At 40.1% G+C, this 26,910-nt stretch overlaps 1 protein-coding gene across 11 annotated transcripts in view; it reads right to left on the bottom strand.

Moving 5' to 3' along the window:
• RBMS1 (RNA binding motif single stranded interacting protein 1) overlaps positions 1-26,910 on the bottom strand; it is a 209,697-nt gene that overhangs the window by 28,656 nt on the left and 154,131 nt on the right. For all 11 annotated transcript variants that reach the window (XM_059167195.1, XM_059167194.1, XM_059167200.1 and 8 more), the window contains exons 3-6: positions 15,116-15,174; positions 10,107-10,198; positions 2,279-2,436; positions 202-281 (exon numbers count right to left, since the gene is read on the bottom strand). In XM_059167195.1, the coding sequence (XP_059023178.1) occupies positions 202-281; positions 2,279-2,436; positions 10,107-10,198; positions 15,116-15,174 (389 nt within the window). The remainder of the gene's footprint in view (positions 1-201; positions 282-2,278; positions 2,437-10,106; positions 10,199-15,115; positions 15,175-26,910) is intronic.

The following is a 26,910-nucleotide window of genomic DNA, read 5'->3' as shown; positions in this document are numbered from 1 at the left end:
CTCCCACTGGCATGGCTCCCATTCATATTTAAACACTCGATGTCTGGGAGAAGTGCATCTTCAAGTCTTATTTGTAAAACCAAAGAAATAAATTTTTAAGAGCTAGATGAGGGGTTTTTGGCTCTTGATACATCACAAATGCTAAAATTATACATATATTACATAAAAGATTACTGATAAAATTTTAGACAAACAACATACCAGAAACTCCAGGTGGTGTCTTAATGAATTTTCCATTAAAATGACCAATAACGGCTTCACACTTCTCTGTTGATTCCATCCTATTCATCCATCAAAATAAAACACATATTTAGAGATCTCTTAATTTCAGATTTTTTTTGTGCACGTGAATACATTCTTATAGGCTACGGGAGACAAATGAAACCTAGCAAAAATGTGAATCAGAAAAAGTGGGCTTATCCTATCTTTGCTCTCTTTTATGTGTACTTCTATAATGAAATGATAACTGATATCCACAGAGTACCTTCTGAATCATAAAATAAGTAAATCATATCCAGAGTGTTTAATATCAAGCATATCAGATGTGTCACTTTTTTCTCCTTGTTGGAGAATTGGCGATGCATATGCGATAGCTCTGCTGGTCGTGATACGGAACTGAAACAGAACTGCCAGTTCAAAATACAAGTGGACTTACTGTTGCCAGAATATTCTGAAGATGGCCTTTCCTTTCACACATTCACAAAGTGACAGATTCAGAAGTCATGGTAAGAACGAATGAGAATCTCAGGATACTCCTTATATGGTTTTTACATTAGCTCTAGGTATAAAGTTGAATTAGTGAAGTTGGCTATATACTCTCTTTGTCTTCTTGGCTTCAGAGGAGTAATTAAAGGATTGAGCCTAACTTTACAATTTATTCTACACCTGCAGGTGGCTAAAAACCCTTGAGAAACATTTCAAGGGAATTACATTATTTCGACTTGTTTTTATTTTTTTTTTAATGGAAGAAACACTGAATAATCTATTCAAAATGCACCTCACTCCTGGACGACCCGGAGAGTTACATCTTGGTTTTAATGGGTAGTAATAGTTTTAAAAAGCAACAGAATATAATTGGGTTCCATCTTTGGATACAAAACTGAAACTACTTGATCTGCTTCAGAACACCCACAGAGGCGATGATTTTTAGCGGGTGCTGAGCATTCATTGTTTCCCTGGATCCTTTTAAACAATTAAGTGTACACTGGAAATGCAAGTTGTGGTGACTGTCCACCTGTAGAAATTTTAGTTTTATCTTAAAATTATCTGGGCTAACAAGAAAGAGAGATCAACTAAAAGCCAGAAGAACCCAAGTACTAGACTTTGCTTCATTACTTGGCAGTCTGGTTGACAACGGAAACATCTCTTCTTTGACTTGACTTTCTTATGCGTAAAATAGTGAAAAAAGCTGCCTTCTTTGTTGATTTCCCAGGTCTCTGGGAGATGTGACTGTCATCATATCGGATGTTGTATATGAAAGTAAAATACCAGCAATTTTTCTTCCAAAATCAAAGTCAACATATAGACATTATCTGTTCCTGCACAGTCTGAACAGGTCCCTGAATAATGGAAAGTCAGTTTTTATATATGGGCTTATAGATTAGAACTATGTCAAAACGCAAAGCACTTTGTGTTTGAGATTTTTCTTTTAGAAACAAAATTAACCATTATATTGAAGTATCCTTTCCAGAGAGGAAGGGATAAAATTAAGTTGGAAGAACTGAGGACACTCTAGATAGATCTGTCACATTTTGCTTCTTAACAAAGAAAACAAATCTGAAGCAAATTATAAAATGTTACAACTGGTGTAGTGCTTGGTGGTTAGAGAGGTGTCCTATCACTGTCTTACTTTCTGAATGTTTGATATAATCTAACTCACTGACTTTATGATGAATCAAATTTCCATCAAATGAGAAAAGCCATACTGATTTATTTATGAAATTCAGGAGCCTGTGATGGTTATTTTTTAAAAGTTACAGGCATCCTAATTTAATTCATCAAAACATTAAGGAAACATATTTTCAAAACTATTGCTCATGTGATATTTCCTTGTCCTGAGTCACCAAATATTTAGTGTATTCAGGTTCAAGAAGCCTAATGAACTTCCAAAAAATCTGGAGAAAAAATACACAAACCAATATTTACACATTTAAATTCATGGTGCACCTGGTTCCCATAACCCTGGCTTAAATTCTCTCTTCTCACTCAACTTTAATTTTGCAGGAAACTTGGCTAAGCTCTCGTCATTGCCATAGTAAAGTTAAAGCAGCGTGCTTACCTAGCAAAGCCAACACCTCGACTTGTACCACTGGAATCCCGTAGTATCCTTGTAGAAATAACTTGTCCAAATGGTTTGAGCATATTTTCAAGTTCTTGCTCATCCATGGACAGTGGCAGATTAGAAATATATAGGTTTGTAGGATCTTGTTCCTGTTGCTAAAATAGAACAGAGAATTCGCCATTAATTTCCAACTAAGTTGAAATAGGGTTGTTAACACACCTACTCTGAGCCACTCTCTTTGCTCAGGTCCCTTTAGAGTGCTACCTAGAGCAAGCATGGGAGCTATAGAACACCCAAGTCACCTTGTACACTTGAAAACAGCGTCCGAAGCTTGGGCAATCTGTGCAGGTCGGGCAGGATTCTGCCAAGCCCTTCTCAGCCAATTTGGAAGTGCCACTGCTGGCCCGTGCCGAGGAGCTGGAGAGTGCCCTCATGAAGCCACACTCTCAGCTGTTTGCAGCGCTCCCAAAATAACCAACCTCTCCTCTGCGACTATTTTTAGGAGTCCATTTCAGGCACACGATTGCACAGAAGGCTATTACTGTCAATAGTTCAATCCAGAGAGACACAACGGATTCTGGACCAAGTCATCTCAAGTCCAGCGGGGCTCTGTCCCAGTTCCCCTCTGCTCCATGGCAGGTCCTTACTACTCACTGCAGAGTTCTGATCACTCATGTGGAGAGGAGTGCCCCGGAATGAACAAAAACAAGTAAACTCAAAGCCATATAAAATGATAAACTCTAGGCAGAGCAAACTTTAGAATCAACAGAAGAACTCAGGAGTAGGTGGGGTAGGGTGGTAAATCCTTGCTACTCAAAGAATAATCCAGGGCCAGCAGTGCCAGACCAACTGACCCAGTCAGAAGTTGCATTTTAATCAGATTTCCAGGTAAGTCATATGCATATAAAAGTTCCAGAAGCAATAATTAATTAGATCACTCCCCAGTCACCTTTCCTTTGGTGAGACAGAATCAGCTGAAACCAAAGATATGCAACTGAATTCTCCGAGAACCAGTAACTGCTATGCACATTTACTGAGAGTACAGTGTTAAAGCATCAGAGAAAAAGCTTATATGACAATATAAGCTTATAAGCAATATATTTTCTGACCAAGTCAAAATTCACTTCTGAATTGTGAAGATTAGAATAGTCTTAAATCAGGCTTTCCTTTGATCTTATTAACCATCTATACTTTACAAATTGAGCTACACAGGCTTATGATTTTTCTTTAATAAGCACTATTAGTGAAGTCATTAATTGAGGTTTCAGCATTAGGCAACAGAACAGCACACTCATTATATTTTAGATTTTCAAAATGCATAGTACTTTAAAAATATATGAGAGGCATATGCATATTTGAATTGTACAAAGTCTCTACTTTCAAATTTATCCTGTTGTTAATTAAACCTGAAATGAAATCTGTCCTTTTATATAATCTGCAAGTAAAAGTGCATATTGACCTTTCATACTATACTTACCTGGTAAGATTTAAAATAACAGCCTGGTATCCTAGGAAATGACAAATGCCTTGGTATTTCCAAGCCATTCGAGATATCAAACCCAAACTATGGGCAAAAAGTACTATCCCTCTGACCTCCCGCTTCTGACTTCTGACAGAGGGCGGCAGCACATCACCAGGCCAATCCCAAAGGGGTGCAGCAGAGGCTCCAGGCCCAGGTGTCCTGGGGTGTGGCGGGGGGGGGGGGACCCAAGAAAAGAATTTTTCAAATGTTCAACAGTAAGCCGAATGCTTAATCTCATTAACCCTTCACAGACTAAACAAAATGGTAAGTATCTTTGCTTTTAGCTAAAATGAGATCTGTTCAGTGTGGAACAGCTGATTACCTTATGCTGAACAAAATCTATCTTTATACCTTTAATGTAGAAAAATTGGAAAAAATGCAAAACAGTAACAGATAACGTGTTTGAAAATATAAAGAAAAGCAAAATGGTCTGAGGTATTAAAGTTTTCAAGTGCTTCTGAGGTAGGGTGAGACGTAAAATCTCTCCTTATCTCCATTTCACTCACTACCTCTACCAAATCAGCCTGATGAATGGCACAGCTCCTTGATTAGTCATCTCATGTCAGCTCTACCCTACCAAGTCCCCAAAGATTTCCTATAGTACAGAAGACTCTATCTGTTCCTGTGGAAGTCTGGTCCTTGGCCGGCCAGTACACATGGAATCCTTTCCCTCTAAGGGTGGGCGTGGAGGAGCCCTGTGGCCTCATACAGTCAAATGAGATTTACAGGGCACCTCACACATCCCAGACTCGCATAAAATCACCTTGACTCCAGTCCATCCTGCAGCTGCTTAGTTAAGTAGGGGAGATAGAAACACATGAGGTAAGCGCTTAGGACAGAGGAGGGTACAAGTCACAATGGGAGGAGAGATGGGGGAGCTTGTCTTGGGAAGGGCAGGGAAGAGTTTTCCGAGGGCATGGCATGGAGTTCAGACTTTAGAAACAAACAGAAATCGAACTGTAAACTGCTTGTGATTAGGGATGACTTTGTTCTTTGCTTCTTGTGTTTTTCAATTCCCTTTTATGCACATGTTAACTTTCAAAAAATAAATTTTTAAAACCTAAAAAAAAAAAAAACCAAAAAACCAACCAACCAACCAACCAAACAGGAGTCATGAGGCTGAAACCAGATTGTGAAAGGGTATCTAAGGAGTTGGATTCTATTTTGTCAGTCCCTGCTGCTAAACTTTTCCACTGAAGCCTTGCTAACAGCAAGTAGGACCATGAATACTGAAGAGTTGGCAGGCAAAGGCCAAAGTAGCTTTACAGAGTGCAGTTTTTTTGGGAAGTCTTGTGCTTTATCTCAAAAAGAAAAAAAATCATGTAAATTTTGCAATCTACTCCCTATTTAGGTTTGTTTTAATATGGAAGTGATGTTTCTGACCACAGATTTCCAAGTAATACTGATAACTTGAGGGAGAGAAGCCAGGCATATCCTGTGATTTCATGATTTCATTCTGGTGGGTGGGGGGAGGGGGGCAGGAGGAAGAACTGTTGTCCACCGATTGTAGTTAGAAAGCCAGCCACAGCCTGGCGCACGAGGGGAGCTTTCAGAGGCATGGAAGCAAGGAAATGATATCATCAATCCTATCTTATGAGAAAAATCTCTGAATCATGCTTAGTCACATTCAGAATAAAGCTGGGAACCCCCTAATTAAAAAGTGTTAAAACCCTCCTTGGACAAAGATACGGCATAAAAAATGTCACAGAAGAAACACATACCATAAATATTGTGGGGTTTTCTTTTTAAGTTACAACTATAACCATTAAATGACTAATATTCAAGAACATTCAGAGGGAATTTGTCATATGTGAAGTATTTTTACAAGGGTTAACAACGTAGGGACAAACTACTTTTTAAATCTGTGTTTTAGTTGCTTATATAATTAAAATATTAATTAAATGTTACATTCTTTAAAGTCCTGATTTAGCTTGAAAGTTTACTGATGAAGAAAAAAATAAGTACTAAAATCAGAATCCAGAAAGAAATAGAGATCTTAACCCATTCTTTGATAGTGAGCCAAAGTGGACTAAACACGAGTAAATATTTCCTGTGGCTTTCATGCATTTTTTTTTTTTCAACAGCAACAACTCTGTCAATGAGGGTTTTTCACTTGGGATGACCTTTAAAGTGAATGTTATTTATTCTTCTTATCAAATGGTCAACTTATCCTGAAAACATCGACCACAAAGTTGTAATAATTAAAAAAGAAAGAAGAAAGAAAGGAGAAGAAACTCTAAGCTGGCAGCACCTGGCCACAAAAATATCTCATCCCCAAAGTGTCCGTGCCGTCTAATTGCCATACATTCATAGAGAATGGATTATATAATAGTTGTAGTAAGTGGGGGGTGGTTCTTGAATGAGGGTAATTTAATTTCTTTAAAATCAGTGACAACCATAACTCTGTTTTATTACACACAATGTTATGTCTCAAAAAACAATTATTCTGTAAATTATGGGTGGCCAAACATAAAATGGGGCCAACAGCCCTCTTTATATCCATCCTTAGGCGTGGAAAAGGTTCAATGGCTTCTCTAACAAGTAGAAAACTAGCTCCCACATTGGCCGTGAGAGGGATAAATGGCCACTAACGTTCGCTTGAGTAGAAAAGCAGGGCTCAGAGGTCCCGCGTGGTGTAAAGCACTCAGTCATCATCTGAAAGAAATTAACAAAAACCTCCCTGTGCATGTGGAATGGTTCCTAAAATGCAAGAAAGGGACTTGGCAGGAAGACCAGACATCTGTTTTCTCTTGTACTGAATAGGTTCACCACGCAGCCGATAGCTGCTTCCAGGCATGTGAATGCAAACGGCCTAAATCGCGGCAGACTCTGTGTGGAAGGGGGATTAAAGTCCTGCTCGTCTGACTGCCTATTTACCGGAAAGAAATGTGTGGGCTTACCACCAAGCAAATAGCATACGACGATCCACTGACTCCCAGCAGGCCTTAAGAGGCACTGCTGAAAGGCCTATAGAAGTCATTCTATTAACAGGTATTACCAATGTTGATTTGTGTTTTAAGTCCTTTTAGCTTAATATCTGAGTTTTGCTCTTTTTATAGATTCTGAGTCTTCTGCTCTAAAAACAAACACATGTGAAACGAGGCCAAGTTAACATCAAGAGGCATGGCCTTGAGCCTTTGGGAAAACCTTTTGGTAAGTATCTTCAGGGTATTCTACGGACAGAGCTCAATAAATATAATTTCTAAACATCCCATTCTTAATTCTCAGTATCTGCTCAAGCTGGGAAGAAAGTTTTTCTCTCGCTGAGTTGGGCTTCTCTGATCATTCACAAAATAAAGATTTAGTATCTACCCTATGCCAGATACCAAGAAAGGTACTGACAGTGAAAACATAAATAAGAAACAATCACTGTTGCTGAATGCAAGTGAGAACACTTGCAAGTTCTCAGTTTAGTGTTGAGTATCTGTGGATCCTTTTTCAACTCATGACAGCCAATATGTCACACAATATTATATTCTCCTTCACCCAAACCCCAATCCACCCCACCACCCTGCTGACTTCCTTAGTAGACTACCCCTTCATTTTTTTTCCAATTCACAAGAAAGCAGGCCTTTAATGTGTGGCAGTGTGAATGTTCAGACCTGTATGCAGTATCCTGGCTAATTCGCTAAGCAAAAAGGTGGATAGCAATGGATCCCTTATCACTCAACATGGGGGCCAGACCTGAATTTCTTTTAAAAACTGTCTCCACAGGGGCACTTGGGTGGCTCCGTGGGTTGAGGCCTCTGCCTTCGGCTCGGGTCATGATCCCGGGGTCCTGGGGTCGAGCCCCGCATCAGGCTCTCTGCTCAGCAGGGAGCTTGCTTCCCTACCTCTCTCTCTGCCTGCCTCTCTGTCTGCTTGTGATCTCTGTCAAATGGATAAATAAGGTCTTAAAAAAAAAAAAGATAATTAAAAACTGTTTCCACGGAAAGTGCGGGCCAGGCTACTCCTTTACCTGGATAGTATGAGAAGGTTAAGTCAATTTCAGAGCCTCAAATCCACGGTGTCATGGTATAGAACAATGGACCCTCTAGCATTTAAAATAGCTCTTGTAACTTTAATGATATAATAAAAAAGAAATCACATCCGGGAAACTCAATTGTTCTACAGCGACCTAAAGAAATTCACTGAGAGTAGGAAAAACCAATGAAGCTCCCCTCCCTCTACAGGCTCATTATGACGGACAGCAGACCTGAGCTGGAAGAAAGGGGAAGCTTCAACATGATACTCAAAACTTTAGCAAAAACACAGGTGTCTGGGTGGCTCAGTCAGTTAAATCGGTTGACTCTCGATTGCAGCTCAGGTCATGATCTCTGGGTCCTGGGATGGAGCCCCGCACTGGGCTTCGCATTCAGCAGGGAGTATGCTTGAGATTCTCTAACTCCCTCTACCCCTCACCCTAAAGATAAACCTACCAAGCCTGGACATTTAAATTACAGGCATCACACATGTAACATCAGTGATGTGTTCTTAAAAATGAGACATCCAGCATCCAAATGTTAACTTGGATCCTATTCTACCTTATTTCAAATACAAAAACACTATAATGTAATTACACATGAATCACCACCCCCAATTTCCTAAAATGTAATTAAATCCTTCTTTTCCTATTTTTCTACAATTTCCTAAAACGTGACTTGTTATACTGGGATCTAAACCTTGAAAACATGGTTTCCTGATCACCAAGTAATCAATACGGTTGCCAGCAGATAACTGCTGTGTAAGCTGATTTCTTCCAGCACCAATGACATCCAAGACACATATCTCTTCTGCTGACTCAGCAGTTTTCAAAACCTCTACATGTGATTCTGACATTTTAAAAATTTATTTAGAATGTAACTTGAGATTCCCTATACAACATCTTGTTTAAAATCCTGTATTTAGGTTGGGATGAATACATATAGAAATAGCTAAACATGTGTTGAAAGAGAATTACATTCTGTGAAGTTTGGATACGAAAAATCAAGAAGGATTCTATTAGGAAAAAAAATTAATCAGAAAGACAGGAAGAGAAGGGACTTTTTAAGATAATGAGAGTGGCCAGAAAAGTCATGGGACCCACCCTGGATTTCATCCATGAGAGGAAGAAGCAGGAACTTCAGAGAACAGAGGAAATGGACAAAGTAAGGGGTAAATAGGGCTGTTTTCTGATTATGCCTTGAAAGTCCTGCTTATAAAATGGATGGGGACCCACTGTTTACAGAGGCAGGTTAAACACGCTGCAAATCTTTATGCAACACCAGTACTGCACAGTTACAATTAAATATATTTAAAACTCTCATAATCACGGTCTTCTAACAATGCCACAGGGAATTACTCTATATTATGGACAGATAATCAGAAAATCATGGTGCTTAATATTTACATAGTTTCTATTTGTTTTAACTTCTTACTCTGGAGCTCAAGAAAATCTAAAATATGTCCAACTTAATTCAAAGCTTTAAAAACAGTTAAAGTCAAAGACTACTTTGAGAAGGGTGATCCCTTTAACTAATTCCTAAAATTGTTATTTGTGTTGATTCTTCGAGTCAAGGTAAATCTCTGGTGTGGTAGCTACACACGCATCCTTCAGCAGACTCAAGGTCTGAGCAGGTAGCAGGTAACCTACCTCTTTGCCAGAGCCCTTGAACTGCCATAAATTCTCCTTCCTTATGGAAATGTGAATGCTCCTGAGGCAATGATCACATGCTACGATTCAGAAGCCGCAGAAGTAATGAAATTACTTTCCTCTGTGCTTCAAGAAGACAGAGAATATAAAACTATTGATCTTTTGAAAAGAATACACAAAATATCAAACTGCTGAGTTTCAGGCTTAAAAATATTTTCCATAGCAATTCAAGGCCCACAAATGGAAAAAAAAATTGCACAGAATTATATGAGTCTCTTTAGAAGTGCACTATGGGTACTAGGTGTGACATAACCCAAGTTTACATTTGGGCAATAAGAATACGAAGGGCATAAACCCTACCTCAACAACATTCCTCTGCCAGAATCCCAAAAGTTCATCAGAAACAAGCCTTGAAGAAAGCCATTATAGAACTACTAAAGGGTAAATTCATATCCCATAATAACCAGTGTCTAAACATGTCTGACTTCCTGTACCGATTCGAAATGGCTTCTGTAGCTTCCTCTGCCCTAAACTACGACTGAGGATGTGGAGGCCAGGACAGGCGTCCAAAAGCACACAAGGTTAGCAGGGACGCAGGGAAAATGCCAACGCCAGCAGGCGGAGGACTGTGCCAGGCTTCAGGACCAAAGCTAGGGCCCAGAGAAGTAGGTGACTACTGGATCTCGACTCACCTTTGCCATTTGAGCTTGAACCCCACTAGCCTTCAGGGCAGACACAGCTTTCTGGGCTGCTGCAGGACTGTCAAAGTCGACAAAACCATAACCTGAAACACAAAACATACTTGCTTATTAAGCCATTATTTTGTGACAATGAAAAGAGCAAAAGAAGGACTCTCTGGTTCCCGATGTGGGGGCAGCAGAAACGGAACCCTTGACATCCTGACACGCCACTGGCATTACCAGCTGTCAGGCTGTCTCCTTTGCAGGCTGTCTGTCCCTGGCTCTCATGAGCTAGGCAGATTTCCTTCCAAGTCAAAAACAAACCAACCAAAACAAAACCCCCAAACCTCCAGTTTTCCCCTTTCTTCAGGTGTCCTGCTTACTGAAGCAAATGACATCTAAGTTAACCAACCAAAGTTAAAAAAAGAAAAAATAAACTTCAGAGAAATAGCATTTTTATGGAACTTAACAAGTAACAGGAAAAAAAAAATGTTTATCCCACAGACTAAATTTATTTTTCAAAGAAGTATAACCATGAAATACCCCAAACATAAAATAATTGAAAGTTTAGTATGTGATTAAAAATGATTACTTATTTACTTAAAATATACCTCATGATTCCCCTTCATATAGAGAAAGGAGTAAAAATGCCTCCAAGATAGCCAAAAAAGCTGTTTCAGCAATTCATGCCCTAATGGCTAAAAACAAAACACAATACAAACAAACAAATAACCTTCTAAAAGAGGCTCTGGTTCAAAGCTTATTTATTCATAGCTTTATAAATATTTTTAACAAGCTGGTCAGGTAATCCCCAGCCACACTAAATCAGAAGCAGGGGTACAGGGTGTCAGGGTAAGGGCAGGGCAGCTACAAAATGAGCATATGGATGGTACCTAGCAGCAAAAACTAGCAACAAGCCATGAAAGAGGAAAATTATAAAACGAAGAGGACTTAAGCAGTCTAAAAGCAACAGCCCCATGAATTTTACCCAATCCAGTGAGCCACTGGTCATTTTTTGTTGTGATCACTCTTAAGTTATTGAGAAAAGGTTAAATCATACTTAACACACTGTTTAAAAGATCAGGGTAGCAGACAAAAATACTGACAGATTTTATTGGAACACAAGCCTGTTACTATGAAATAAACTTTAAATGAGTAAGAATATTTTGAAAAACAAAAGCACTGTTGGGAGGCTGCAGGGAAGGGCCAGTCCTATCACTGATTTCTTGACAGGGTAAAGATAGAGTATCTTCCACGAAAAGTACTAGTGTCCATTCAAACGGACAAACATACCTATCAACAAGGCCAAACACAGAGCTTGGCAAGGGTTCAAAGGTCGGTTGGCAATATTAGTACCCAAAGCTACTGTCTGGTAACTAAACGGGTTGTAATGAAACAGAGTAAACCATCAATTATAGAAATAGAGGTTTCAGCAGAGATGCGTTAAAGCTGAAATAAGCAGTAGCTTCCTTCTATTACTTGGAATTGGACGGAAATAAAGCCTGATTTGATTTTGACAGTAGAGAAACAGCCAGGTTGGAAAGAAAAAGAAGAGCTGGCTCAGGTAAAAACAGAGAATGGCACTCAACAGCCACATCAGCAATTAGAGTCAACACTGTTAGAGCGTTTTTAGAAACCCGTAAGTCCATGCTAATACGCAATCCTCTGTGGGGACACACACACACTGTCACCCTCGCACCTATTTATCACCCACATACAACTTGAGCAGGCTGTAAACGAAGATCCAGCTTCAATGAAAGACGTCACTCCCGCTGATGGATATTTGAGTGAGGTCACCCCCCCACCCCACCCCCGAACACAATCTTCTTGTTGACTGTATATCACAAGACACAGAAAGATCTCAACTTTGATGTAACTGGGGTTGAACTTATTATCAGTCAAGTACGATTAGTATCATTTTACCTGTTATTTTATTAGGAAAAATCTATAATGGTTGCATTTTAGTTGTTTATATTCTTTTCTGGCCTTCTCAAAGCACAAATATTTCAGTAAATATTTTCAATAAATATTTTTGCTGTAAACAAATCTAATGGGTAGGCATGCAACCGTGTGCTCTGTCATTTTGTCTGCTGCATTACTTTCAAGTAAATATAAGACTGTATCAACTTGAGTTATAGGTTCTGTGGGTTTCATTGCATAAATGGGTATAAAGATACTTCTAAAGGTGGGATTTGCTAAATAACACAGCAGCCTCTCACTAGAACCCTAGAAAGACTCTCCTTGGGTCTCAGGACCAGGAATAGTTATGGTACTCCTGCTTCTTGAATTTTCCTCCACATTATAGTCACTAAGCCACGGGAATAGATACGTTTTTTTATTTTTGTTTTGCCCATTAGCAAACTCAGGCCATTTTTGTAGTAAGCTGAGAATTCCTGCTCTTACCCCTCTCTTCCCCGTAGTCAGATTTATTCCCACCCATTTTTATAACTTCGTGTATGTGTGTGTGTGGGGGGGACATTTGTGTGCATGTGTTCTAGTTTTATATGTAACTCTGTAAGCATTAATAAAATTATTCAATCAGTGCCACAACTGATACTCTGTAAATTTTTTTTTGGCTTGGAATTGCCATCTATACTGGTGTTGGAAAGTGTTTAAACACCTTTATTTAGTTGGGTAAAACCTGACAAAAATTGAAATGCAGAAGAACAACTGACTCAAAAAGTTTCAAATTTAATAGCTAAGGTACATGTTATTCTGAGCAATGTTTCCTTCAGTGTAATTTTCTTTCTTGGATAGAGACTCCAAAATATGCTTTGTGACCAAAAAAAAAGTTCTGTGACCTCTAAGGTCTCTAACTTTCAGGTATAAAATTCTTTGATATGGTCAACCTCAAAAAATTAGTATTTAACATGTGAATTTTCTATTTATGTGAATACTCTGTAATCCCTTATGCATTATCTATATTTATACACCTATTCATCCATTCACTTACCTGCCTTCTCATGTTATCAATGGCTACCATGCTGTCTTTTTTATGAGGTATACTGTGTTATTTCTTCTCATTTGTCCTAAAATAACTTTTTTTTCCCGGGAGCTCTCTCATTCTACTTCTAGGATTTTATAAACCCATTCTGCTCCCTTGGTCCCTTCACTCACTCACCCACCCACCGCATGTGCTGACATGTCTATTCCTGAGAGCCTGTGTGTTACAAAGAGCCCTAAAAGGTTCCTACCATTGCCCTCACGGAAGGCACTATCTCCTGAGACTGACTCTAAGAGAAGGTCTCCAGGAGACGTGCTGTTTGGACAATCAGTTCTGAATTATTCTTTCCTTTATTTTAAAAGCCCCACAAATTTCTCCACTTTTCTTGGAATATCTTCCAACTGTGAAGGCTTCGTATCATAAAATGTCCGATTTCACATGAGTATATTTTACTTACACCTTTTCTATATTGTGCTGAGCATTTTATGGAATTTTGGTTTCTAAGGAACAAACTCTCATTGGAGAAAAGTGTACTACATACAGGTAGGCGTGTTCAGTGCAGGGGAGTGGGAAGAATTCAGCCGGGGAGTCCTCTGAGTCCTTCCCTCACTTAACTGGGCAGCTGTGCTAATTTTTAACACATTGATCTGCCATGTAAGATTCTTCTCTGCTGGGGGCGGGGTGGGAGGAAAGGTAGGGTCAAGCCATAAAACCATTTGCCTACTGTGATTTTCTCTCTCAGTTTGAAACAAATGTTTGAGATCAGCTTCCTGTTTTATGCTTGCAAGAGTCCACTTTTCTTTATAAAACTGAAGGTTTTTTTTCCCCACGTCCCTGTTTTCTCAAATCGTTTACAAGTACGTGAAATAACACTAACCTTGGCAACTAAATAGAAACATTTCAGTCTACAATTTGACTCTCTAGTTTAATTCATTTAAAATATTTATTGAGAACCTCTCTACATAAAGCACTGCTTTATTCACTGTCCCTAGGCAAAACTGTCTTCATGTGCCATGTGGCTTAAACAGGGGCTTAGATATTGGCTACAAAAGCTCCTTTAAATGCAGGAACTTTGAAGAAGACACAAATACAATGAACCACTTCAAGTCTAGATTAAAGGAAATGGCTGGCTTCTACGAGGCTTCCCATATGGTTCATTTCCATTCTTTGACTTTCTCAGACAGCGCTAAGTCAAAGCTATCGCCACTCCTTAAAAAAACTGGGGTCTAATTAATGAGGAGATTTGCCTTCTCTGCCTATTCCTGTCAACCTTATTTCAATTCATGGGGTCAGTGGTCGGACTCAAAGTCAGCTGACTCTATTCTTCCCCTTTCCTCGAAATCACATGCCCATTGTTAAGATGCTGGATCATTAAAAGTCAGAACCACCGGGCATCAGCGCTGCCTACTGTAGACGCCTCCTCTTCCAGCTCACGGAGCTGGATGAGCTCATCCTAATTACATGGAAAACTGAAGGTCAGTGCATCAAATTAATGCAGCAGCATATTTCAAAGGGGCGTATGACCTCCCCTCCCTATTACAATTTGGTCAGTGAAAATAGTTCTCTCCTCCCCCGCTGCCAATATTGTCAACAGGCATTCAGCACAGAACAATTGGGAGTATTGAAACATGTAATTAAGTACTGCTTAAAACTACTCTATTCTAATTAATAGAGCCAATTTGCACAATATGTAATCTTTTCAGTTCTTTAGTACAGTCCAATGGTCTTCAGTAAGCAGCTCTAATCTCCTCAGGCTCAGGAAAGAAAAGCTATTTTCTAACTCTACTTCCCTTTTAAAGTAGGGGCTAAATGCCAACCAGTATCCTGCCTGTTAGCTCCACTGGAGTCAGATCTGCGACTCTGGCAAAGTGTAGCGCTGTAGGGTTTCCAGCCAAACCTCAGCCAGGGACAAATGTAAAGGAATATGCTGACACCATGCAAGACCGGAACTGGGGGACACAGAAGACTCGGTTTTTAATAAAATGGAGGTAGTAATTTTGAAACCAAAGATCAGGTTGACAATGCCGTCAGTTTCCTAGAGCTAGGATGTAGTAAATTATCATCCAAGGGAATATACCTTTGCATTTGTTTGTTGTCTTATCCAAAATTGCCTTCGTGGAGACTATCTTCCCATATCTGAAAGATAAAAAGAAAGAAAAAAAAAAGAACAGGAGAAGTTAAAATCAAGGAACCCTTAGGAATGGCAAAGTCCAGAGAGCATACATACTTTTCAAGCACCTGCAAAATTTAAAGGATAAAATGTCCTATACTTAGGGGACAGACAATGAGAATTTTAAACTCAAAACTAAACTAAAAGAAGGGACTGGCTAGGCCTCCTATTTGAATCCTCAGATTACGGTCTGATGTTGACCTTTGAGGAATCAGGTACTTACCTGACACTCTTCGGACCAAAAAAAAAAAAGAAAAATGGGGGGGCGGGGAATGAAGTCCCTAAGAAGATACTTCTAGCAACACTACGTGAATATAAAGCCAAATGCAAGGCTATAAAATTTACCTAACACCTTGATAACTATTAATGTTTATATGTCTATAAAGATATATAACTAATATATTAACACCTCTTTCAACTCAGTAATAATAGCTCCACATACATATGTGAAATGATAGTAACAATCAAGAATATAAAACCATGAGCCAGGGATTAAGCATTAATTTGATGAGGGTCTGTATAAATGTGATGGAATTCCTTAAGGTACAATAGATATTGGGGGAAGAAGGAAAAAACCCAGAATATTAACCTCTTAATGATCTGCTGCTGAAGATGAAGTAGAAGTGTAGCTTAGTAAGTCCATGTCCCAACCTGAACCCTTTCAGAGTGGTCACACCACAAGGTAAAGCACAGCCATCTGTGCTCGTCTTCAAAAAGCTAAGGAAAAACCTTTGAAAATTAATTCTTAAAAATTGTGGGGACTTTGAGAAATGCACGTAACTCACATCACGGATCTGTGACCTGTGCCCTCATTTATACATGTTTAATTTTACTTTCCTGTGTATTACTTTTAAAATTTCTTATTTTCTCTAATAATACTTTTTCATGATTGACCCCAAGGTCTTTAAAAAGTCTTGAAAGCTTAGGAAATGAAGCATCTGTGTAGCACTTTAAAGCATTTCTGAATACTGTAGGTTTCTGGTTTATGCATTGAACAAGCTGAAATATATTTATCTAGAAGAAACAAATGGCTTGAACCACCTCTTTTCCCCGGTTCATTTTCACTCTGTGTAATCACATAATCAAATGATTACTAACCAGGCATGAAAGTAAAGATAATTTAAGGTTCAAATGACAATTACATCCAAGAGGCATAATATCGCACAAACACCTTCAATTCCCTGTAGAGCTTCTGAGTATTTACAACATTAACACAGGTCACCATGCTTGGCAAAAAAGGGCACTAATTTTTGAAAAATCTGAAAACCAGAGAAAATAAGTGATTTAAAAACCACCTTTTTAGCAACCATTTCTCTATAGATTACTTTCATGCTGGATTTATTTATCAGCACGCTCCTTTGCAAAAGTTTTGGCTGGAAATGCTTTTAGACTGCATTCCAGTCTCAAACCTCTCCAACAGTATCGAAGAGAGTTAGTATGACTCCAGTTCAGGATAAGGGAATTGAAAGTCACAGAGATTAAGAGACTCTGCTTGAGGTCACAGAGTTCAGAGTCTTTTGTAAACCAAGAAGAAGAAAGGAAATTTAGGGAAGGTCAGGGGCTGGCCTTCTACCCTCCTGGTCCTGCTCACCCCACTAACCATGGGAGAGAAAGGGAAATGTGGGAGGTAGGAAAAGAGAAAAGTCTCCTGGGAGCACTGGCACTCAGTCCACGCCAGTTTTTCTGGGTTTCTGTTCTCTTTGATCTCTCTGCTGCTGTGACATTACTCCTCGCCACCACATCTAAGTACCCCACTCCTCCCCTGCTCTGAACTTGCTCCCCAGATCTCAGCCTACATTTCTGGGTGCTCTTTCCAGGCTTCTTCGCCCATTCGACCTCCTCTCCTCCCTCCTTAGCCAAATACTCTCAACTCAACCCTTCCTTTTCCTAGGAAATCCATCCAATTCTATGGTGTTATTTAAAGCATGTTCTCTGGTGCTTGTTTCTCCTTCCTGATTTGGGTCTTGTTTTTTTTTTTAACGAGGTTATTTATTTATATGAGAGAGAGCGAGAGAGCAAGAGAGCAAGCGCATGCTACATGACTGGGGTGGGGGGGAGGGAGAGGCAGATTCCCTGCTGAGTGGGAAGCCCAAATTGGGGCTCAATCCCAGGACTGTAGGATCATGACCTGAGCGAAAGGCAGCTGCTTAACCAAATGAGCCACCCAGGTGCCCCCTGAGTTAATTTTTGTTATTCCCCCAATGTCAGTTTTTTGTCTCTCTTTCAACTCAAGTATCTTTTTTAAGTTAAGATACTTTGATATCTCATTCAGTGTCACCTCATGCCCACTATTTTCTAAATCCCATCCTTAAAGAGCCCAAACCCATCTTCTCTTCTTTCATTCAGTAGCAGTGTCCCACTCTGATCTCCCACCAGGCTCGAGGTCCTCAAGACACCATCCTGAGTCCAGGCAGTCAGGAGCCCTTCTGAGTTGTCTCTGACATGTTTCTAATATTCACCCTTCCCCTTCACTACCTCTAGACCCAAGCAAAAAACACACAATACTTCTTGCCTTGCTTTCAGCTTCTGGTGCTTCCAACCATATCTGCTGCTTTAATTTACTTTAAACATCACTTTAAACATGTCTCTCTCATCCCATCATTATCCCATTCTAGCCCTGTTTGAACTTGAAGAACCTGTTCAAACATTATCTCTTCCATGAAACCATCCCTAATCTCCTCATCCAAATCCATTGTGATTTTATAAGAAACCAAAAAGGGGATTACATTTACTCAGTTCCTACTTATGTTCTAGGCGCTGTGCCAGGGGCTTTGTATGCATGATCTTATTTAATTAACTTTGCAACATTCTTATGAGGTAGGTGCTATTATTGCCATTTTTACAAATGGGAAAGTAAAAGCTCATATAGATTTTAAGCCAAAAATCTCTCCTAAAACCCGAAAGCTTAAACAAATTTTGTTTAAATTCTCACTGCAATTTATTCATGAAATAATTCCGAGAAACAATGTTTCCTTTATACACTGAAGGTGTGAACGCGAAGGAAATCAACTGGGAGACCTCTTCTTATCAAGGTATGGGAGATTTGCTTTTCAAGCCAAAGTAAAGCTTTTGTTTGTGTTAAACATAAGAAATAAACATGTGGTTCATGGTTGAAAGAGGGATGTGGGGGAGGTGTGTGGGAGAAGAGATTTCTGAAATTTATTCAGTTTTACTTTCTACTGCGGTTTTCACCATGATTTGTGAGTTAAGCCTAAAAGACTTCTCAGAAAGGTACTGTCTAGGGAGCTATTCCATACCGGCCTCCCCGTAACTCCCTACATGGAGTTACCTGAGGGGTACAGAAGGGTTTACTTCTGGTGAGTTATCTTCTTTCCTGGGCTGTCCGCTCAGCAACACCTCCCGTGGCACCAGAGGTATCTTATTCAAATAACTGAACTGGAAGATGCCCCATGTTCAGTCGCTCAGGCCTTGGCTCTGGTAGCGTCTCCGTGATGATGTGGTCACCGTATGTGGGACTGGAGGGCAGAACAAGTAGTTCTGATCACGGGAGACAGGAGCTAGAACACAGGCCTGGGCCGTCTATCAAATGGTGCCTCAAGGAACAGGGAAAGGCACAGCGGGGTTCAGAGCACGCACCCTTTCCCGGGTACTAGTTCCCTCTGCGGTAAGATTTAATGATGTGGGGCAAGGGGTGCGGGGGTGGGGGTTAAAGAGGGTTCCCATTTAGTCTGATTCTATTGTTGCTCATCCGTGCCTCCGAGAGTAACAGACATTTGAGTAAAACGTCATAAATCAACCAGATACTCACTTGCCCTTGGTTGAGTTTGTTTTAAAACATCATTAAGTAACAGAGACAGGTTTGGGAGAAAAAAGCCTCTTGACTGACAGGATTCACACTCTGACAACACCAGAGAGGAGAGCAAGCTGTAGAATTTTAAAGGAAAAAAATGTGACTAGGAAGATTCTGAGGGTTTTCCCTATCTTCAAAGTAATGAGGCTCAGACCGTAGCCCTGGCTACCAGAAAATAATATTCTTTGCTAAAAGCAGATAATCCACTCCAGAGGAAGCAAAAGGATAAAGAGTAATTAAGAGATGTGACTACAGAATCATTAGAATTTCAAAGGGAGCGGATAACAAGTCTCATATTTAAACCTATTGGCCCAAGTGAACCTGGCTGATAAAACCTTCTGCTTAGAATCTACCAGAATTTCTTCTGTTTTTATCACAGCTTGTCATTTCCGCCCCGTTTCCATTGAGATTTCTTTCATCTGCTGAACTATAAAGTCAAAGTAAAGTTTGGTCTGTCCTTAGTAAATAAAACTTAATTTTTTTTCTTCTCCGGCCCCTTCACGTAGTACCTTCTAAACTCTCTTTTTATTAATTTACCTTAATTACAAAAGAAATGCACCCTTGTAATTGGAAGACACAGAAAAGTAAGTTGAGATATTTTTTAAAAGATTTTTATTTATTTATTTGAGAGTGAGTAAGAGAGAGAAAGAGAATGAGTAGGTAGGGGCAGAGGGAGAGAGAGAAGCAGGCTCCCCACTGAGCCTGATGCAGGGCTCGATGCCAGGACCCTGGGATCATGACCTGAGCTGAAGGCAGACATTTAACCAGTGAGCCACCCAGGCGCCCCAAACAAAGTTGAAATATTAAAATTACCGCAAGTTCCGGATAGGAATGTTAAGACACAGTGGTGCCAATCCTAGACTTTGTCCAATGGGCATGTACACAAGGAACACACATGTGTACAACCTGTGTATGTGTACACACACACACACACACACACACACTCCTGTACTAGGGAACTGGCAGCTTTGGAAAACTCCCAGTTCCGTGCCCAGGCTCTGGAAAGTGAAGTCCAATCCACCCACCACCAACAGATGGCGACAATGGTTGCTCTGTTATTTTAACATTGGTCCTTCCAGTTGTAAATTCATTTAAGGCACCATGGGGTAATTTGCAGTGTCGATGTTAATTCTGAAAGGTTTTATGAACATCATTAAACCTGAAAAAGCAAGGAGAGTATAGAAAACAAAAATAAGAAAAAGTATATACTTATGATGTAAACAAAAAAAAAAAAAAAGAGATTTTCTGTTTGATAAAGGGCGGGATACTGCGCATGCCTAGGGGATGACTGGTTTTGTTTGTTTTAATAGCTGAGCTGCCTGTGAAGGACAACTAGGGACTCAGACATCCTTTGAGATTCTGTGCCTGTGCAGAGGACAATCATCAGCAAGAAAGAGGGACAGAGAACTGAAATGACTTCTGAGTATTTGGCTATCAGTTCAGCATCAATACGAGACAATATGACCCAGAGAGTTAATGCAGGAGAATAATAAAAAGAATAGCTTACATCTCTATAGCTTTCACTTTATGCCTGGCATAATTTTAAGTGATTTAAGTCAATTATTTTAATCCCAACCACCTCTGCAATAGGTTAGGTATTATTCCCATTTTGTAGATGTGAAACCAGGGAGTGCAGCCTGGGCCCTTGTCAAGTTGCACAGACAGTAAGTGGCAAAGATGGGAGGCAGGAATTTTTATCTGGACACCATGCTGACAGCTGCAGAAACAGGTCCCCAACCACAGGCTGTTCCATAAGTTCAAAGCAATTCCTATCTTGACTCTGCACAGATCCAAATGAGTGAGGGGACGAGGGCGGACTCAAACTGTAAAGGTTTCCAGGACTGATGCTGAGAACATTCCGAAAGGAGTTTCCCGGACTTCCCGAGTAGAGACAACATGGGTCTATTTGGAATAAAGTGCCCAACAGAGCATGTATATTAGTGGGGAGGAGGTACAACCCGCTCTAAAGCTTAAAAGGATCTACTCGGTGGGAACGGATTCGGGGATGATAAGCCAAAACTTCTCTTGTTATTTTGGATTTGGTGGGGGAAAAGGAAAAAATAAAGGGCACAAACACACCCATGCAGAGACAATACTGTGTATGCCGTTTTCCGTTTTCCCCCTAGCTCTTTTTGCTGTTGTATCTTTTCAGTGGCCTCCCAGGAAATGAGGATTTCCTAAAATTTGCTTTAGCTCTCCCAACAATAGGCTGAATAGGGGAAGGAAAAGAAAGTATTAAATTACACCCATTTTGCTAATAGAAAAGTTTGTTGGAGAATACAGTAAAAAAGTAGGAGTTGCCTGTCCATGTTATTGTGTACCCTCACTACGCTGAGTAATTCACCGGGCTGGTTTTCTTTATTTACTTGGTATAGAAAGTGGTCAGCATTTGATGATGAGAAACGAGACACGGGACATTTTAAAATGAGGCAATCAATACCAAAACAAATTTTTTATGACTTTGCCTGGTTAGTACTGAAGATTTTAAATGTTACCGTAAGACTCTTCTAAGATCTACAAATATTAAAGGTATAGAAAGTCACTCCACTTTTCCTTACAGCTGTTTTGGCTTAACTCTTAACCTCCGTTAGCAGTCTGTCCCTCCCAATTGTGTGGCAGAGCGAGGGGTACCCTCGTGAGTACAGTGATTCCAGGTACATGCGACAAAACAGAAAGCTTCATCTAATGCAGCTGAAATTGGAGCCAGGCTCTGAGGGTTAAATGCTTGGCAGGAAAAGCTGCTAGAGCCCTAAAGGTCAGGAGCAAACCTGGTGCTGAAGGTGAATGGAGCACAGGAAAGACAAAGACAGTCGAGAAAGAGATCAGACCAAGAAATCAACCCACAAATATTTACAGCATGTCTCCGGCATGCCCTTCACCAGACAGAGCCTACAAAAAATACACATGATGTCATTCTTGTTATCAAAGGTTGGCCGGGGAGATCATCTTTGAAGGGATGTAAGGAATTTTTAATATTAAAAAATAAGAATACTGACGAATATGGACTTCTCTGACGAATGCTAAATAAAGGGAGGCATAAACACAGGAGGGAGGTCAAGTCCACCAGGAAAGACTCTGGGGAAAGCAGAAATTTAGGTGGGCCACGGAGGACAATAAACAGAGGAACCCACCAAATTAGCAACCCATGTTGGGGGAGTAAAGGAAGCTAAGTTTGAAAAGGTTTGATAGGGCCTTGAGTTCCAGGAAAAGAGTAAAGGAGCAGAATGTGTCTGGAAGTTTTGTAACAGCATAGTGATATGATAAAAGCAAGACTTTAGTTAAGATTAATGAAAATCTTATGGCTAGGATTAGCAGAGCGAGAGGTGCCATATTTTATTTTACTAAATTTATTTCTTTTGCTCTTGGTACTCAAGCAGTAACTGTCAAGTTCAAGAAATTACGACAGAGGATGAGGACAGGTAGGAGTTGACTAGAAAGGTTCTAAGGGACAGAAAGGTTTGAAGACAGAGGACATCTCTGAACCAGCCTTAAATGCTTAACCTGACATCTGAGAAAGAGAGTCCATGGTGTCCAGGCTATGGAAAGCCAGTGGCGTATGTATGTCTGTGAGCGCACAGAAGCTGGAGAAAAGGAGCCACCGCAGCTCCCTTTCCCACAGGGTCCTGGAAGGCACAAGGAGTTTCAAACCCAGTCCTAGAGCCTGAGGATGAGAAACGATTTAGCAGAAGCTCAGAACATCTTCAAGGAGTCTATCCCTCCACTGGACTGGTTGTCCCACAGCACCTGAGCTGCTGGAGAATCAATTAGAGAAGCTTTATGACCAAGTATCACATTCTTCAAGAAAAAAGAGATGTATCTACGTATCTGAATTTTAAGATAATCGCACCCCTTCAGACTACAAAAAACATTGGTAATTCACACCCAGATTTCAAGATTTTTATCCTCTTCTGACTAAATTTAGAGCCATGCCTGCTCATCTGCCTTTTCAACATTCCTGGGTGCCTTAACTAATCTACTCTAACTGCTACAAAAGTAACAACGGATGCTATTTATGGCATATATGGCTTGAGCTAAATAATTCACAGAGAATGAACATTAAAACTACCTCATTAGAAATGGCTAAAATGCTTTTTTGCCATATTTGATGAAAACATTATATCTCTCTTTTAAATAAAAAGCGCACTATAAAGCATCTGATTTATTACACAGATTTGCTATTACAGTCGAGTATCAAATCTATGATGATCTGCAATCAAGGTAAAGTAGCTTTACACTATTTTATGGTCTTTTAAGAGCACACAGCACACAAAGAGTCACTTACATTACTGTATGACCATATTTTTGCCACAAGTCACAGTGCCACAGCACTTAGGGATGCAGTCACAGATGGCCAGGCCCCAGTGAGTGCTCCCAAGTACTAATACGTCAGAGGAAAATAATACTCGCTGAAAAGGGAACCCAGAATATTGCAAGTAAAATGTAGATTATCTATCATTAAAAAGAATCCTTCAAAGTCTCGGGCCATGATTAATGTCTAACTTTTAAAACAAAGGCACCTTGATTACAGAAAGTGGTCTTTATTTCTGAATTGAATTTATGAACTGACAAGGAGAGAGCATTTTTAAGAATTTTCTTCCTCTCCCACCCAAACCTGCAATATATTTGCTTTGCTTTGACAACTCACCTTCCTGTCTACATTGAGTTTCACTTTACTGTATCACAAGGAAGACAATGTTATAGTAGAAAGAACCCCGAGTGGCAGCCAGCAAGGTCTATGCTCAAGCGCTCCTTTGGCCAATGACCAGCTCTGTGATCCTGGTGTAGTTGTCTGGCCTCAGTATCCCCACTCACACAGTGTCATGGTAACACCTAAGCTCACAGGACCACTGGTAAGGGGCTGACACAGTGTTCAACACATGACAGCTGCTCAAAAATTAATACCTGTCATCCTTTATCTCCCAACCCCCTCCAAATAATGGCACTTCTAATTCTTACCATTTGAAGGCACTAAGCTAGACTGCCTTCTTATTTAACTTCGACATGGTCCTAAGGTTGCAAAGGATTGAGAAAATGTAGACCTACCATTTTTATGGTTACTGTTCAGCATGGTTATTGGCATAATGTAACCACTCGATGTAAACTGGCTGAATTAATGAAATATAAACATGTACAAGAATTTTTTTTGCCTTGACGTGTTTGGTGTGGGAAATGGAGGGAGGCTGGCAGGCGTGGGGAGAAGGGAAATACTACATTTTGCCTTGGAAATGAATATGGCCTTGTAGTTTACCCCAATTTAGCTTATAAAAACACCAAGGAGGGAACCGAGACAATTTAACAGTTTAACATGGAAGCAAATATTAGTACCAGAAAGAAAACTATAAAATGTTGGGAGGGGAGACCCAAAAAGCTAATAGAGTTTTTGTTCCTAGACTGTTTTTCATGTATCTTTAAATTTGTTGGTTTAAAAAAAAAAAAAAAAAACCTAGAAATCTTTTAGACACACACACAATGTACTGAAAAACTATGTCAGAGTCTACAGAAACTGAGCTGCATTAAACTCCAACATTGCAAACCATTAATGACTGCTTCATTCAAAACAAGAACAGCGTGACAGAGAGTAAAAGTAAACATGCTCTCTGAAGCAAAACAGAGTTATCTGAAACTATTAAAACAGAGTGTGCAAATTACCTAGAAATTTCTTTTGATTCTGACACAAGCAAAAAAAGGCCAGAGTCAAACCGGATATTTCCTAGAATGAACACTAATGTTGGCTTTGATCCAAAACACAGCCCCAGTGTATTGATTTCCAAATGCAGTCCGTCCCTCCTTTTCTAAAGTAATAAATCCTGACTGCCCCATGACCTTGAAAAGCCAGTCTGAAGAACAGACTGAAAAGGAAAATGATATCTCTTCTACTTATTTTAGCTCTAAGAAATCTGGGGGTACAATAGAAGTGCGTTACTAATTTAAAAAAAACAACAAAGAACACTTGGACCATATAAGCAAGAGAATGTTAACATAGCCTGCCAGCCCAGCTCATGCTTCTAAACTTAGATATTTCATTCAAGGGTCACTTGTGACCATGGTCACAAGAGTCACTGAGAGTGGAGCTGATGGAAAGGCACAATGGTTTCTCCTATACTGGTCTTCCTAGTAGGGCACTGAAAGTTTTTAATCTTAAAATTTAAGAAAATCAGAGAGGAATCCTCTGTCTGTGAAAGAATGGAACTAAAGAGAACTTTGGTATGAGTTTCACAAAATTGGCAAATCCCAAATGAAGGTAATATACCTCACTCTCAAGACTGCTAGAATTCATGCATTTTCCAGAAGGCATTCTTTTTCATTCTCCTTTGCAAGTAAGGGGGCTGTGAATGAAGATGGGGACTGTTTACATCACTTGGTAAGAATTTTCCAGTCTTGGTTGCTTTGAGAAATCTTGCACAATAGGAGAGGTGCTAATGGAAAGGGAAAATATTATTCAGATTCTCTAAAAGAACAAAAAAACCAGGCTCAAGAAATGTAGGCTACTGCTGATCTGAAGCAAAATTCCAGAGTGGATTAGTAAACAGAAGGTTAGAGAGACTTGTGAAAAGAACAAGTACCAGAGTCAAGTCCTTAAGAGCAAGTCATGCACATTCAAGCTTTGCTCTTTCTCTTTGCGAGGGTGGGGGTGGGGGGGTGGTACTAGGAAGACAGGGCTACTTGGGAATGCTACAAAGTATATTTTGATTTGAGCTAAATAAAAACCATTATTTGCTCATGGACTGGATGAGGACATCTGGGAAGAGAAATTCGGTTGGGATGCGTGGGTAACTGGTTAAACGTGTGTCTGAGCTGACGTCTGTTGGTCAGTGCTCCCAGCATGGAGGGAAGACTCTAGAATTGTGCCACAAAGCCCTGCTCTTGGCAGCCTTTTTTCAGTACTTAAACAATTGCATAAATCACACATATTACACATACACAGGTTCCAAAGCTGGAGAGCGGGGGTGGGGGAGTGGATATAAGATGTCAAAATTAGTACTATGAAACTATTTCAATAGTCTAGAATGAATTCTTGACCAAAGCCAACACTATAATATTTAACAGGGAAAAATAAGGCATATATAAATTCGGGGGGGGGGGGAATCAACTATAAATTTAGGTAAAGCTTCAGCTTTTTCACATGAAAATACGTGGGTTTAGGAACACATTCAAGTTCTTGGAATAAAACAGACCTAGGTTGTACTAAGAAAAATAAATGATCTGATCCTAGTAAGAATTACGCTTTGGGGCCTCTTTGGTTACCATTCCCCAACACCTACCGTTCTGGGTTGAATGGTGTCCCCCAAAAGATGTCAAAGTACCTGTGAAAGTGATCTTATTTGGAAATAGGGTCTTTGCGGATATAATAAAGTCAAGAGGGGGTCATTATTAGGGCAGGCCCGTCCAATGGTACAGGTGTGTTTATAAGAGGGATGTCTGGATAGAGACACAGAGGATGCTGTATGATGACCTGAGGGACAAAGCTACAAGCCAGGAACACGAAGGACTGGTAGCAAACCACCAGAAGCTAGGAAGAGGCAAGAAGCCCCCGCCCCCACAGGTTTCTGAGGGAGCATGGCTCTGCTGACACCTTAATTTTGGAATTTTAGCCTCTAAAACTAGCTACCCAGGGTAGGGGTACCTGGGTGGCTCAGTCAGTTGAGCATCTCAGTTTCATCCCAGGTCATTATCTCAGGGGTGGGGCACTCAGTCCTCGCTGGCTGCCTCTCCCTCTTGCTCTGCCCCTCCTCTTAAGCCTGGGAGCTCTCTCAGATAAAGAAATCTTTAAAAAAAAAGAGAGAGAGAAGAGAGAAGCTGCCCCATGTGAGGTCTTTGTAACAACAGCCTAAGCCAACTCCTACAACTCCAGCTTGCCTAACCCTATACAAGTCCCTGTGCCCACCCTGCT

This window comes from Mustela lutreola, chromosome 3 (assembly GCF_030435805.1).
Source record: "Mustela lutreola isolate mMusLut2 chromosome 3, mMusLut2.pri, whole genome shotgun sequence".
Taxonomy (NCBI): domain Eukaryota; kingdom Metazoa; phylum Chordata; class Mammalia; order Carnivora; family Mustelidae; genus Mustela; species Mustela lutreola.
The sequence above is the reverse complement of the archived record's forward strand: the minus strand, read 5'-3'. Positions and strand labels throughout refer to the sequence as shown.